The following is a 13,968-nucleotide window of genomic DNA, read 5'->3' on the forward strand; positions in this document are numbered from 1 at the left end:
AATAAAACATTAGATACCGTTCTTTCACAATAAATGCCCAATTTTTGATAAAAAACGGCGGAAACTTATTTATACTCCTAATAATTTATAAAAAAAATAATTTATAAAAAATGAAATATAACTAAATAAAAATAAAAATTGATAAATGCTCTTAGCAATGTTTAAATAAGAAAAACTAGTAAATTTTTTTTTTTGTAAGGGAAAAATCTTCGCAAGGCCCTTCTAAAAGCGATAATCTTCTAATCCTCATCAAAAAGACAATGACTTTCCAATTCTCACTTTAAGAAGAGCAAGACGCCCTAGAGCCTGTGCTCCAGAGTATGTGGGATTCAATAGAGATACATCGTAAAAGATTCTACCATCTATTGCCTACCCACTAAAAACCCCTCCTCAGACGGTCCTTTCTATTAAATTATATATTTAAACAGTTAACAAAAAAAAAACTGTGCACTTTTAAACAATCGTTTAAGAACTATATTCATACAGTACAGAACTTATGCAACATATATACAATACGTTGTAACAATATTTCTGCAATCTTTTGTTTGAAAAATATTGTTGCAACGTTGTAATAATGTTGTTGCAATTTTTGTACTGTATGGGAAAATAAAATTGCATAAAAATAAAATTAAATAATATCTAAACGATTAATACTAAAATAAAAATAAAATGTGCACTTTTTAAAATAATCGTTAAAAACTAAAATAAAATTACGCAAACATAAACAAGGAATATAAATAAATAATTAAAAAAAAATAGTTAAATAATAATTAACTTGTAATTATAAAATCAAACGAACTCACCGAGTGAAGTTCGATTTGAATTATGCTTGTGGTTTTGTCCGTATGGACAATTATACTGTAGTAGTGTTCCTGCTACACTTTGTCACCAACAGTTTAGAATAGGCCCCGAAAAACGAAAGGTGGCGCCCTTGATCGGATATTCGCGCCTTCAGTCTCCTACGGTTCTATTCCGTTCCGCCATATCATTTGTTCAGAGAATAAAGCAAATCGTCTAAATAAATTTTAAGATTGGGTGGGAAAATTCTATTATGGGAGGGAAAAAGGTCCATACGGACAAAACCACAAGCGTAATTCAAATCGAACTTCACTCGGTGAGTTCGTTTGATTTTATAATTATGCTCTGTGGTTTTGTCCGTATGGACAATTATACTGTAGATGTTTAGAAGGCGATTTGCGTTTTGAAGAAAGAGAAGAAAACTAGATCCTTCTCGTCAGTTTTTCTGTTTAGTGAACATCTTAATACAAAAGAATGTATCTTGTCGATATTTCTTGTCAGTAACTTAATGACATTACACGTTTATGCGTTACTAAAACCTAGATTAACAAGTAACGGAATAGAAAGAGAGGACAAACGCTTTTCACAGGTTCTAAAGTAGCTTCAAGTACTCCTGCTCTTATCTATAAAGTCTTATCTATAAGGTGTGAAAGTTTTATCTATGAATCTTTTAAATTCAGTAAGACCTATGAATATTTAAGGCTGTATGACGGAAATGCTGAATTCTTCCGGATTTATAATTGAACGGTTATAAAAACGCGCGAAAATTTGGGATGACCTCGACCAACCTGCAGCCCGTTTTATTAAAACTAAAGTTACTCTTTCTTGGGCTGCCCGAGAAGCGTGGCGCGTACTGTGTGATGCGAAGAAATCGGTCCTAACTCCACAGTCTTCTAGGCTCGAACGTAACCAGCGACTAATTGTCTGTTGACCAACGGCCCTTCAAATGGAGAGAACGAGAAGAATGGTTGTGAACAACCTGGGGCGGATGTTTTAATGCGCCCTGGTACTTTGATAACAAGTTTATCCCCCATAAAAATTTGAGATAGTTTAAAAGACGCAAGCGTCTGTACACGTTGACCGGTGCCCACGGCGAGGAGTAAGATCAATTTCTTTGTAATAACATCAAGCGAAAGCGAATCATAAGGGAGCCAGGTGGCGAGTTTAGCTAGTACTGGAGCCGGATCCCAAATAAGGTCATAACGAGGGCGAGGAGGTTTCAGGACTCCTACTCCTTTACAAAAGCGTTTTATTAACGCGTGATTTCCTATCTCGTTATGCGTAATAAGAGAAATAGCGCTACGCATGGTGTTAATTGTTGAGTATGAGTTTGGTTGTTGCAGCTCTTGAGCTAAAAACTCTAAAAATTGAGCAGGGCTTGGTGCGAAAGAAGAAATCGAAATGCATTGGCAATAAAACCACCAGTCTTTCAAAGGCTTAGAGTATTGCCTAACTGTTGAACTAGATAATGAAGCTAACATAGCCTCCAGAGCCCTCTGCGGAACTTCTCTATTTTGAAAGGCTAGCCGGATAAGCTCCCTGCCGCCAGGAGAAGAGTTCTCCATGCAGGGTGGTGGTCTCTGAATGGAAAAGAGAGCAAATCGTAGGATGGCGAGAATATTATGGGCTCTCTGGTTAGAAGACGGCAAAACAAGTGGAACCAGGCTAGTGAAGGCCACCAGGGCACTACCACAACACCCTTCGCCTTATCGTTTATAATTTTCCGAAGGACTCGAGGTATTAAAATGAAGGGAGGAAATGCAAAAAAATCTTACACCTGACCAAGAAAATATAAATGCATCTACTCCTATAGAGCCCGGATCTGAGAACCAAGAGAATACATAAATTGCACATTTTGCATTAATAATTGAAGCAAATAGATCTATGTCAAAAGGGCCAAATTGTGACCGAATCATCGAAAAGGCGGCTTGTGATAAGGACCACTCAGTATCTAGACTCACTATTCTAGATTCTCGATCAGCGATAGAGTTATCGATCGAGGCAATATAAGATGCAAATAACAAAATATTACGCTTTTCGCACCATGACCAGATTTGTTTTGCTAAGGCTGATAGATGCGGGTACTGAATAGAACCAAAACGCTTGATGTATGATATCGCTGTCGTGTTATCTATGCGGAGAAGGATGTTGCAATTAGAAAGATCCTCTGCAAAACATTTCAAACCATAAAAAGCAACTTTTAGTTCAAGGAAGTTTATATGGACGGATTTCTGAAAATATCTCTCGAACTGCTGTATTTGAACGGATAAAATAAGCCTGATTATGATCAGACAAGATCTTAATCCACCATTGGAACTCTTTAGCCAAGTGGAGAGAAATTTTCATTTTGCCATATAATTACCGTTTTCATCCCTTAGTGCTAGAAATTTTTCTCCCTCGAATTCTTTAGTATACAGGAGTCCGTACTGCGCCGCCGGACATATTGAAATTAGCGAGCCGATCATGCTTGCAAAATCTTTAAATCGGCATTTAGATTTTCTTGAGAAAACGGAGATCATTTTAAAACGAGCTGAGCGTCTTTTGGGGGGAATCGCAATCGACTGCGCCACGGAATTAAAAATAAACTCCAAGTATTTGCAGGATTGTGCAGGGATAAGTTGCAATTTCGAAAAATTAATAAGGAAACCTAAAGACGAAAGCAAGTTCATGGAAACGTTTAGATTTTTCAAGCAGTCCTCCCGCGAGGACTCGAAAATCAGAAAATCATCCAGATAGACAACCGAGCAAAATCCTTCATTCCGCAATCGGGCCAATACTGGTTTCAAAATTTTGGTGAATATATATGGTACTGTGGAGAGCCCAAAAGGCAAGGCTGCGAACTCATACGTGACGCTACGCCACTGAAAACGGAGAAAACGGCGACTTCTGGGAGAGATTGGGACGAGTAAGTAAGCATCTTCCAAATCTATAGTCGCCATCCATGAATCCTGGACCATCAATTAAATCACCATGCGCCAATCCTCTAACTGAAAATGAGGGGGAGATAAAAAATAATTCAAATCTTTTAAATTCAAGATAAAACGCATTCCACCCGATGTCTTTTCTATGAGAAAGAATTGTGATAAAAATTGATCCGCAGAGGGTGAAGTGGCTGTTATAGCAAACTTCGAAAGTAGGCGCAGAATTTCTTTATCGCAGGCCTCGGCCATGGCTGTAGAGAAATTCGGCTCTTGTAAACGATTACGGATAGGCGGGGATGAGGAGAAGGGTATTTCATAGCCTCGAATCGCTTTTAATACCTCTGGATCCCGCGTTACCTTTTTCCACTGCAATATATATTTTGAGAGTCTACCAGCCGTTCTTACTTCTTCTAACGGTGAGATCGTGTCCGGGAGCGAGATCGGTGGCGAGTGCTGCGGGATCGGTCCGACTTTGTTCTGGCCCCTATGCTGCGACCGTGGGTGCTTGTTTCGACACAGAGGCTTTGCGGTTTCCCTTATAAGTTAGGAGCTCCTTTGTTGGCTGTTGTTGACTAAGTTGATAGCCTGTTTTAGTCAATGCACTAGATCCTGAAGAAAACCTTGATAGGTCCTTGCCTGCTTTTTCACAAGCTTGGGCTGACTTCAAACCTTCTGCAAAAGTCGAGCCAAAGAGCCATTCGTCAACTGCGAATTGATCGGCTGCTGACTTTCCTACAAATGTCAGATATGGCTTGATGACTAATTATCTAGCTAGGGACAGCCTATACTGGTGGTCCGCCAGTAGGTGGATGTCATCCGCCAATTTTGCAATAGCATATTTTACATTCGGCTGCAAAGGTCGGCCTTGATAGGCTTTCAAGATATTTGAAATTCCTGAGCCGAAAACGTTGAGGCAAGCGCCTACCTGTAACTGAGTTTTACATTAGTATTCGTCCCGCTTTAAGACGCTATGATATTTTGACAACGTCAACCTTATTTCGTTGTTTAACTTAGGGGGTGCGATATCTGCTAAACTTCCTTTAATTTCGAATTTTGAGAGCAGATTTGTACGCAGCTCTTCTTTCAGACTTGAGCGAACTTCACCTTTAGTAAATTTGAAAACCGTAGAGTCCCAGGGAGACTCATTTGAAACTGGATGCTCTCCGAACAATTCGTTTATCAGAGAAGCGTCATTTTCTTTATCTATATCTAGCGAGCTCGCAATAATTACCTCTGGGTCGAAGCAAACTGTCGGTGGACACCGTTGGTCCGAAAAAAGAAAGAAGCATGGACAGATAAGGCAATCGGTTATGTTCCTTCTTTGCCGTAACGAAGGAACATACCTGGTTCGCCGCCCCGGTTCTGAAGAACCGTCTGCCTATCTGCCTGCCCGTTAACCTCTGTATGAGAGATTTGTAGCTCTCCCAACAGGGAAGGATCAGTGTCCTCGGCCATGACGTGTCCTGTTACCATGTCCTTCGCAACAATGTTTCCCGGTACGATGTCCTCTGGTACGACGTCCTGGATATGACCCAAAGCGTCTATTTCAGGAATCCTCGGAGTGGTGTACTCTTTCATAAAAAAGAGGATCTCCCTGAGTGCCGAAGTCAACTCATCACGTTGAGATGAGGGGGCAGGGGAGTCCCCGCATGAGGCGCGTGAGTTAACCTCTATTAAGGATGCGTCGAGATCTGTCAGATAGACGGGATCTCTCGATGAATTTCTTGAATCTCGTTTCCCTGATCGTCTCACAGAACAATAACGATGCCTATGCTTATGTTTAGGCATATTGAGAACAATAATTCACTGCAAAATACTCCAATAGAGAAACGAACTAACTGTTGGTTGCGTGCAACAGAAAAACAATGGTATGGCGGAACGGAATAGAACCGTAGGAGACTGAAGGCGCGAGTATCCGATCAAGGGCGCCACCTTTCGTTTTTCGGCGCCTATTCTAAACTGTTGGTGACAAAGTGTAGCAGGAACACTACTACAGTATAATTGTCCATACGGACAAAACCACAGAGCATAATTAAAATTTTTAAATAAAATTTATATCAACAATAACTAACAATAAAAAATACTGGCTACATGTGTGACTCTATGCAAAATAATAAAAAAATAAAAGCAAAATTATGAAGCAAAATAAAATATAAAAACAAAATTATTAAGTCTCACCAGATGTATTTTGATTTTCATATAAATTTTGTGCGTTATGCAGTTCTAAATGCCTAGGATCAATTTCAAAATTAGTACAATTAATGTCTTCAGCTTGAAAGCTTGACCGAACTACACAAAGAGCAGAAACAGTATCATTATTCAAACAATTTCTTTTGTTATTTTTTATATTGGTTACCATTGAAAAAATTCGTTCGGCTTCGGCATTTGAATGGGGAAAAGAAAGAACTATTTCTACTAATAATTTTAAATTTTGAAAAACTTCTTGATCATTAAAATCTTTGTATGTTAATATTTTATGCCAGATGTTATCAATCTCTAAAGATTCTAATTCTTTTTTCTGCTCATCATCAAAAATGGAAGGTAAAATTCTCCATTCATAAGCTAATTTTGTAATATTAATGTTTTCTACAATTGTGGCAATATTAGTCAAATCTTTAATTTTAGCTCTATTTTCATAGTACAGTGCTATTTTTGGATCTAAAGAAGTCAAACATTCAAAAACATGATCCTTATACAGTAAACGTTTAAGCATCTCTTGTACTGCCGTTATTTAAAAATTTAAACATGCTAATTTAATTTCTTGTCTACCCAAAGATAATGATTCTAATAAAATCTCACATTCAGGCCCCACATATATTTCTTCAAAATTTAAAATATTTTTCTCATTACTTGTATCTAAATTATTAATATCTTTTAATGAATTTGGAGTCATAAAATTTTGAGCTATTTAAACAATTAATTGTCGACCATTTACAAATAATTTATGAATTAAGATTTTACGCGATTGAAACAAAATATTAAAATTATTAAAAAAATCTAACACATATTTTAAAAATAAAAAGTACGCTTTAATTATGTTGTCGTTTAAATGAGATAAAATAATCTCTGCAGATTTTAATTTATTTTCAATGACTGCTAATAGAAAATAATTTGTCAATACCTCCTAATTTTGAAGAATTCGAACAATGCATTTTTGTAATATGAACCATCTAGTATTTGATAATTTTAACAACTTATTCCTTTCCACATTGAAGAATTCTTGAAATTCTCGTAAAATTGCACATCTTTTTGCACTGCCCAAAACATAGTTATAAATATTTCTAATTAAATTTTCGCAAGAAGAAAGTAATTTATCGCGGGCTTTACTGGCTACTAGCGCGAAGGAATGGCAAATACAATTTAATGTGACTAATCGCGGTACTTCTAATTTTAAAAGTTGCACAAACGAATTATTGCATCCAGTCCTATCTGATGCATTATTACATGCCATTCCGACAACATTTTTAATTGGAATTTTTTTTTCTTCAAGAAGATTTTTAAAACTTATAAAAATTTTACTCGCGGAACAATCTTTAGCGTCTAAAGATAACAATTCTAATAATTGTGTCATAATTTTTTTACTTTTAGGACAAACATATTTAGCAAGAACGCACATTAATTTTGTGTCAGAAATATTTGTACTTTCGTCAATTAAAATTGAAAATTTGCAACATTTTAAATTATCAACAAGTTTTAAATTATCAACATTTTAAATTTCAACTTCGCGTTTAGCTAATATACCGGTAACAATTTTTTTACATTTAATTTGGCCCAGTTTAAGATCTTGTACAACTTCAGGTTCTATGCAAATATCCTTCACTAATGGAATTAAGTGATTTACAAAACAAAAAGAGGTATTATGTTCAGCAAAATATGCTGCTATTTTATTTCGGCTCGTTTTACTTTGTTTTTATGAGACAATTTGGTGTCTGTCAAATCATTAACATTTTCTAAAGTGTCATTATTTTTATTCAAATTTACATTTTTAATATGTTTGGCCGTCTGTGAGTGTTGAATTAAATCTGTTTTCATACATCTGATGGTCTTATTGCATATAGTGCAAATGGCTTTATTTTCTTGATGGCAAGGAGCCAACCATCTTTTAAAAACTTTTCCATCTAGCCATGATGATTAAAATTGTCTAATTCTATCTTTCTTAATTGCTCCTTTTCCATTTAAATCCATAATAATTAAATAATATATACTTACCTTAACCTAGCCTATCCTATCGAAGAGACCGCCGAGGCAAAAAAGGATCCGTCTCATGGGTGCGTTTTTTTTTGTTGCGCGCGTCATGTGTCATATAGAAAACAACTAAATTGTATTACCGCGTTTCACGTGTTTACAGTTGAATATATCTAACTGCAAATCGTCGTTGCATATGTCGCTGTTATTTAAAAGTTCATGCAAAAATAAAATAAGAACTAAAAAAGAAAAAATCTATAAAGTCATTTATATTTAAAAAAATGCTTTTTAAAATTTAAAAATTGAGCAAATTAATTTTCTGCTTAAGTATTATTGTCTTTTATTTATATATTATTCATTTTTTTGTAAAATATTTTTAAAAATCTTAAATTTTAACTCATTATCGTAATCATATTATATTCTTTAATTATATATACACTACTCAAAAAAAAAATAGGGAACACTTTCCAGACACCAAAAATTAGGCTATTTTCAAATGACTGTAACTCGGTGAAAAATCATCGTAGATAAAAAATAAAAAAAACATTTTGAAGCATGAAGATCCAACTTTAACGCTTTATTAGCAGATTTTCAAAATTCTTTTAACTTCTTTGTCTTATGCAGTAAAAAAGCACACCCTGTTTTGTTCCTTAAAATTTCGTATTTTTGACACTTTGCAGCTCAACCAACAAATTTTTTTCGAATAATTCAAGTAAAGCTTCATAAACTACAACATTTTGCCTACAAAATGCTTTTTTAAAAATTTCTCTATGATTTTTTTTGGCCGAGTTACGCAACTTTGAAGCTAAACCTGCATTTTTTACAAATGATATCCGTACTCCGTGAAAAATCATCGTAGACAAAAAATCAAAAAACCATTTTAAAGCTCGAAGTTTCAGCTTTAACATGTTATTAATGGTTTTCAAAAATTTTTTCAATTTCTTAGTACTATGCCCCAAAAAAGATACACTGTTTTTTCCTTGAAATTACGTATTTTTAACAGCCTGTAGCTCAATAAAAAATTTTTTCTTGACAAATCCAATGCAAGTATGATATTTTTTCTACAAAATGCTTTTTTTAAAATTTTTTTTACAATTTTTTTTGACCGAGTTATAAGACTTCGAAGAAACATATTTTTTACATTACATTTTTCTGAAAAATGACGTCTACCGCCGACATTAGCATTACCCAATGTGCACCACGTGGAGGTTGCCGGTCGGATTTTTGCACAATGTGTGTGTGTGTGTGTGTGTGTGTGTGTGTGTGTGTGTGCGTGCGTGCGTGCGTGTGTGCGTGCGCGTGTGTGTGTGTTTGTGTGTGTGTGTGTATCACAGCATAGATAAGGACCCCACAGTTCGCCACTTCTGCGGTATTTAATGACTCCAAACCCCCTCTGCTGTGTGTGTGTGTGTGTGTGTGTATGCGCGCGCGCGCATGAGTGTTCAATAGTGTGTATTTCCTCTTCTCTGATCAATTACTGCTTGCAAGCGTTCTCGCATATTTATACATCTTGCAATACGATCTTGCGGAATGTTGTGCCAAATTTTCATTAAAATTTCTCCTAATTCTTCTAAATTTTGCGGTTGTTCTTCGCGACGCCTTAATCGTCGTTCTTGGCGTCGACGAAATAAACACTATGATCAACGTTGCGTAATGCCAGTACGATCTTACAACGGCGGTTCCGTGATGGTGTGGGGGTGTATATCTCTTACAAGACAAAGTGATCTAGTGATCCTGCCACCTCCGGCAATGACAGGTGTTCGTTATATCAACGATATTCTACGACCACACGTTTTGCAATTAAATCAAACCTGTCGGAACTTTATTTTCATGCAGGACAACGCTCGACCTCATACGGCGAATATAACGCGACGTTTTTTTGAACGACACACAACTAGATTGTTAAATCATCTCGTCAATAGCCCAGACTTAAATCCAATCAAGCACATTTGGGATAAAATAGAACGACGATTAAGGCGTCGCGAAGAACAGCCGCAAAATTTAGAAGAATTGGGAGAAATTTTAACGAAAATTTGGCACAACATTCCGCAAGATCATATTGCAAGATGTATAAATATGCAAAAACGCTTGCAAGCAGTAATTGATCAGAGAGGAGGAAATACACACTATTGAATACTCATGCGCGCGCGCGCGCGCACGCACACACACACACAGCAGAGAGGGTTTGGAGTCATTAAATACCGCAGAAGTGACGAACTGTGGGGTCCTTATCTCTGCTGTGACACACACACACACACACACACACACACACACACGATGTGCAAATATCCGACCGGCAACCTCCACGTAGTGCATATTGGGTAATGCTAATGTCGGCGGTAGACGTCATTTTTCAGAAAAAGATACTGTAAGAAATGTGTTTCTTCCAAGTCTTGTAACTCGGTCAAAAAATATCGTAGAAAAAATTTTAAAAAAAGCATTTTGTAGAAAAAATGTCATACTTTATGGCACTTGCATTGGATTTGTCGAGAAAAAATTTTTTATTGAGCTACAGGCTGTTAAAAATACGTAATTTCAAGGAAAAAACAGTGTATCTTTTTGGGGCATAGTACTAAGAAATTAAAAAAATTTTTGAAAACCATTAATAACATGTTAAAGCTGAAACTTCGAACTTTAAAATGGTTTTTTGATTTTTTGTCTACGATGATTTTTCACGAAGTACGGATATCATTTGTAAAAAATGCAGGTTTAGCTTCAAAGTTGCGTAACTCGGCCAAAAAAAATCGTAGAGAAATTTTAAAAAAAGCATTTTGTAGGCAAAATGTTGTAGTTTATGAAGCTTTACTTGAATTATTCGAAAAAAATTTGTTGGTCGAGCTGCAAAGTGTCAAAAATACGAAATTTTAAGAAACAAAACAGGGTGTGCTTTTTTACTGCATAAGACAAGGAAGTTAAAAGAATTTTGAAAATCTGCTGATAGAGCGTTAAAGTTGGATCTTCAAGTTTCAAAATGCTTTTTTTATTTTTTATCTACGATGATTTTTCACCGAGTCACAGTCATTTGAAAATAGCCTAATTTTTGGTGTCTGGAAAGTGTTCCCTATCTTTTTTTGAGTAGTGTAGTTTTAAAGTATATTTTATTAAAATATCTCAGAAATATTATTTAAATTTATTCAGACGATTACAATAAGTAAAAATAAAAAATTAAGATAATATAAATATAGGGGGAATATAAATACAATTAGTTTTTATAATGCAATTTAATTTATTATTTGCAATTTGATTAAGATAACAAATATAAAAATAAATTCTGAAATATGTAATAAAAAGAATACATTGTAATATATATATATATATATATATATATATATACTTTTTTTTATTCGTGTAACATTTTTGTTCATGTAAACTATAAATAAAGTAGTACGCCGGGTCTTTATGCGCTCATTTTAGCTACATTTGCAACACTACGTCGCTGCTTTCCACGCTCTACCGTCGCGCATGTGCAAGAAAACCCGGTCCGTCTATCAACACTGCAACACGGACGGAGTCCGCAGAACATATACACGGAGTCCGCAGAACATATACACGGAGTCCTGTTCACCGTGTATGAACATGTATGAAAGAATCATCACTCACCACAGCACGGACAATATGCGAGCGTCAATGGCTGTTAGACTCCCGCGTAATTCAAATTATATAATATCAATATAATGTAAATGTAAAACTTATTATATAACATGCGTCATTGCAGTTATATTACTGTTTATTTATTATAATATGACACTAACGGAGTAATATAATAGTTTTATAACTCAATTATATTGTACCTATAAATAATATTATATAATTATAATATTAATAGAGGATAACTTTCGTTATATTGCGTGTTATTCCCACGTTATATAACTTTTATATTTGGTATTTGTTGGGTTAGTAGAGATAAGCATTAATTTTGTATTTATATTTGTAGGAGATAAATTATTTTATATGACATTAAACTGATGTCAAAATGATGGCATATTAAATAATTTATCTTACACGAAGATAAATACAAAGTTAATATCTACCGATTTCTATTAATGTAGATTAACAATGATTTTTAGTTAAATTATTGTACTTTTATCTTTTTCTAATTCTTTTCATTACAAAAAGATTTATAAGTACATTAAACCGATATCAAAATTAATCTACATGGACAGAAACGTATTCTTGAATTTATTTCTTTAGAAGATAACTTCATTTTTTCATATTATAGTATATAATATAATATTAATAATTGTTCTCTCTTAATACTGATAATTATATAATATTAATAATTATTCTCTCTTTTTTCATTGGTATCGAAGTAGCCATATTATCCCTATCATTATTCATTTATCGAAATCTTGCGTGCATTGTCTGTTTGAAACCAACGCTTAATTTTAGCTTCAGCGTCAATTACAAAGCTGTCAGGAAATCGTAGCTTATCTGCACCTGCAAAAGCGATGTAAGAAAATTACTAAAACTAAAATTATTATTAAATCAAAATATATTTCAAATATCACATAAATAATAAAATTTGTAAAGTGAAGATTTAAACACATATATTAATTTTAAAACAGTTGTGAGTACAACTCTAAATACATACCAAATACAACTTTACAAAGTTTTGTGTTTGCAAACTTTATTTTGTCTTCTAATCCACTCCAACTTATTTTTTTAGCAAGCTTATTTGAAATTAAGATAAAATGTTCCCTGTGATATTGCGTTCAGAGGGATAAGATAATGTGCCCAAAATAGTGTTACATTTAGAATTAAGCAGATCTCGCTGTTAAAACGTGAAGAGTGATACAAGATCATTATCATGGTTGCTTAGTAGGTTTTTAATATGCATTATATTACGTTGGTGCATATAAAATACGTGATTTTCGATAATTAAAAATATTAATATGAACATTTTGTAATATTTAATGGTAAAAATATGAAATTAAAGAAAAATTGAAATAACATAGACAAAAGTGTAAGAGATTACATCTCTTCTGTTTGTGTTAATAACACAGAAAAATCTGGTACGATAAATGTAAATATTTTATTAATTGATGTAGCTGACAATAATGTGAACGTGCAATTTTATATACTGAATCTTTATACACTACTTAAAAAAAAATAGGGAACACTTTCCAGATACCAAAAATTAGGCTATCTTCAAATGACTGTAACTCGGTGAAAAATCATCGTAGATAAGAAATAAAAAAAGCATTTTGAAGCTTGAAGATCCAACATTAACGCTCTATCAGCAGATTTTCAAAATTCTTTTAACTTACTTGTCTTATGCAGTAAAAAGGCACACCCTGTTTTGTTCCTTAAAATTTCGTATCTTTGACACTTTGCAGCTCGACCAACAAATTTTTTTCCAATAATTCAAGTAAAGCTTCATAAACTACAATATTTTGGCTACAAAATGCTTTTTTTTAAATTTCTCTACGATTTCTTTTGACCGAGTTACGCAACTTTGAAGCTAAACCTGCATTTTTTACAGATAATATCCGTACTCCGTGAAAAATCATCGTAGACAAAAAATCAAAAAACCATTTTAAAGCTCGAAGTTTCAGTTTTAACATATTATTAATGGTTTTCAAAAATTTTTTCAATTTCTTAGTACTATGCCCAAAAACAGATACACTGTTTTTTCCTTGAAATTACGTATTTTTAACAGCTCGTAGCTCAATAAAAAATTTTTTCTCGACAAATCCAATGCAAGTGCCATAAAGCATGACATTTTTTCTACAAAATGCTTTTTTCAAAATTTTTTCTACGATTTTTTTTTACTGAGTTACAAGACTTCAAAGAAACACATTTTTAACAGTACATTTTTCTGAAAAATGACGACTACCGCCAACATTAGCATTACCCAATATGCACCACGTGGAGGTTGCCGGTCGGATATTTGAACATCATGTGTGTGTGTGCGCGCGCGCGCGCGCGTGTGTCTGTCTGCGTGTATGTGTGTCTATCTGTGTGTGTGTGTGTGTGTGTTTCTGTGTGTGTGTGTGTGTGTATCACAGCAGAGATAAGGACCCCACAGTTCGTCACTTCTGCGGTATTTAATGACTCCAAACCC

At 34.4% G+C, this 13,968-nt stretch overlaps 1 protein-coding gene across 2 annotated transcripts; it reads right to left on the reverse strand.

Annotated features, from left to right (window-relative positions):
• Positions 1-4,445: 4,445 nt before the first annotated feature.
• Positions 4,446-5,531, reverse strand: LOC120359212. Of its 2 annotated transcripts, none has more exons than XM_039455990.1 (3): positions 5,063-5,531; positions 4,951-4,967; positions 4,446-4,650 (listed from the first exon to the last, which is right to left on the reverse strand). In XM_039455990.1, exons 1-3 carry the CDS (start codon positions 5,505-5,507, stop codon positions 4,483-4,485), a joined length of 630 nt encoding a protein of 209 aa, XP_039311924.1. In that variant the 5' UTR covers positions 5,508-5,531; the 3' UTR covers positions 4,446-4,482. The 2 variants fall into 2 exon arrangements, with proteins under 2 accessions (XP_039311924.1, XP_039311923.1); XM_039455989.1 differs by having other exon boundaries at positions 4,566-4,644; positions 4,712-4,967.
• Positions 5,532-13,968: the final 8,437 nt, after the last annotated feature.

This window comes from Solenopsis invicta, chromosome 12 (assembly GCF_016802725.1).
Source record: "Solenopsis invicta isolate M01_SB chromosome 12, UNIL_Sinv_3.0, whole genome shotgun sequence".
Taxonomy (NCBI): Eukaryota; Metazoa; Arthropoda; class Insecta; order Hymenoptera; family Formicidae; genus Solenopsis; species Solenopsis invicta.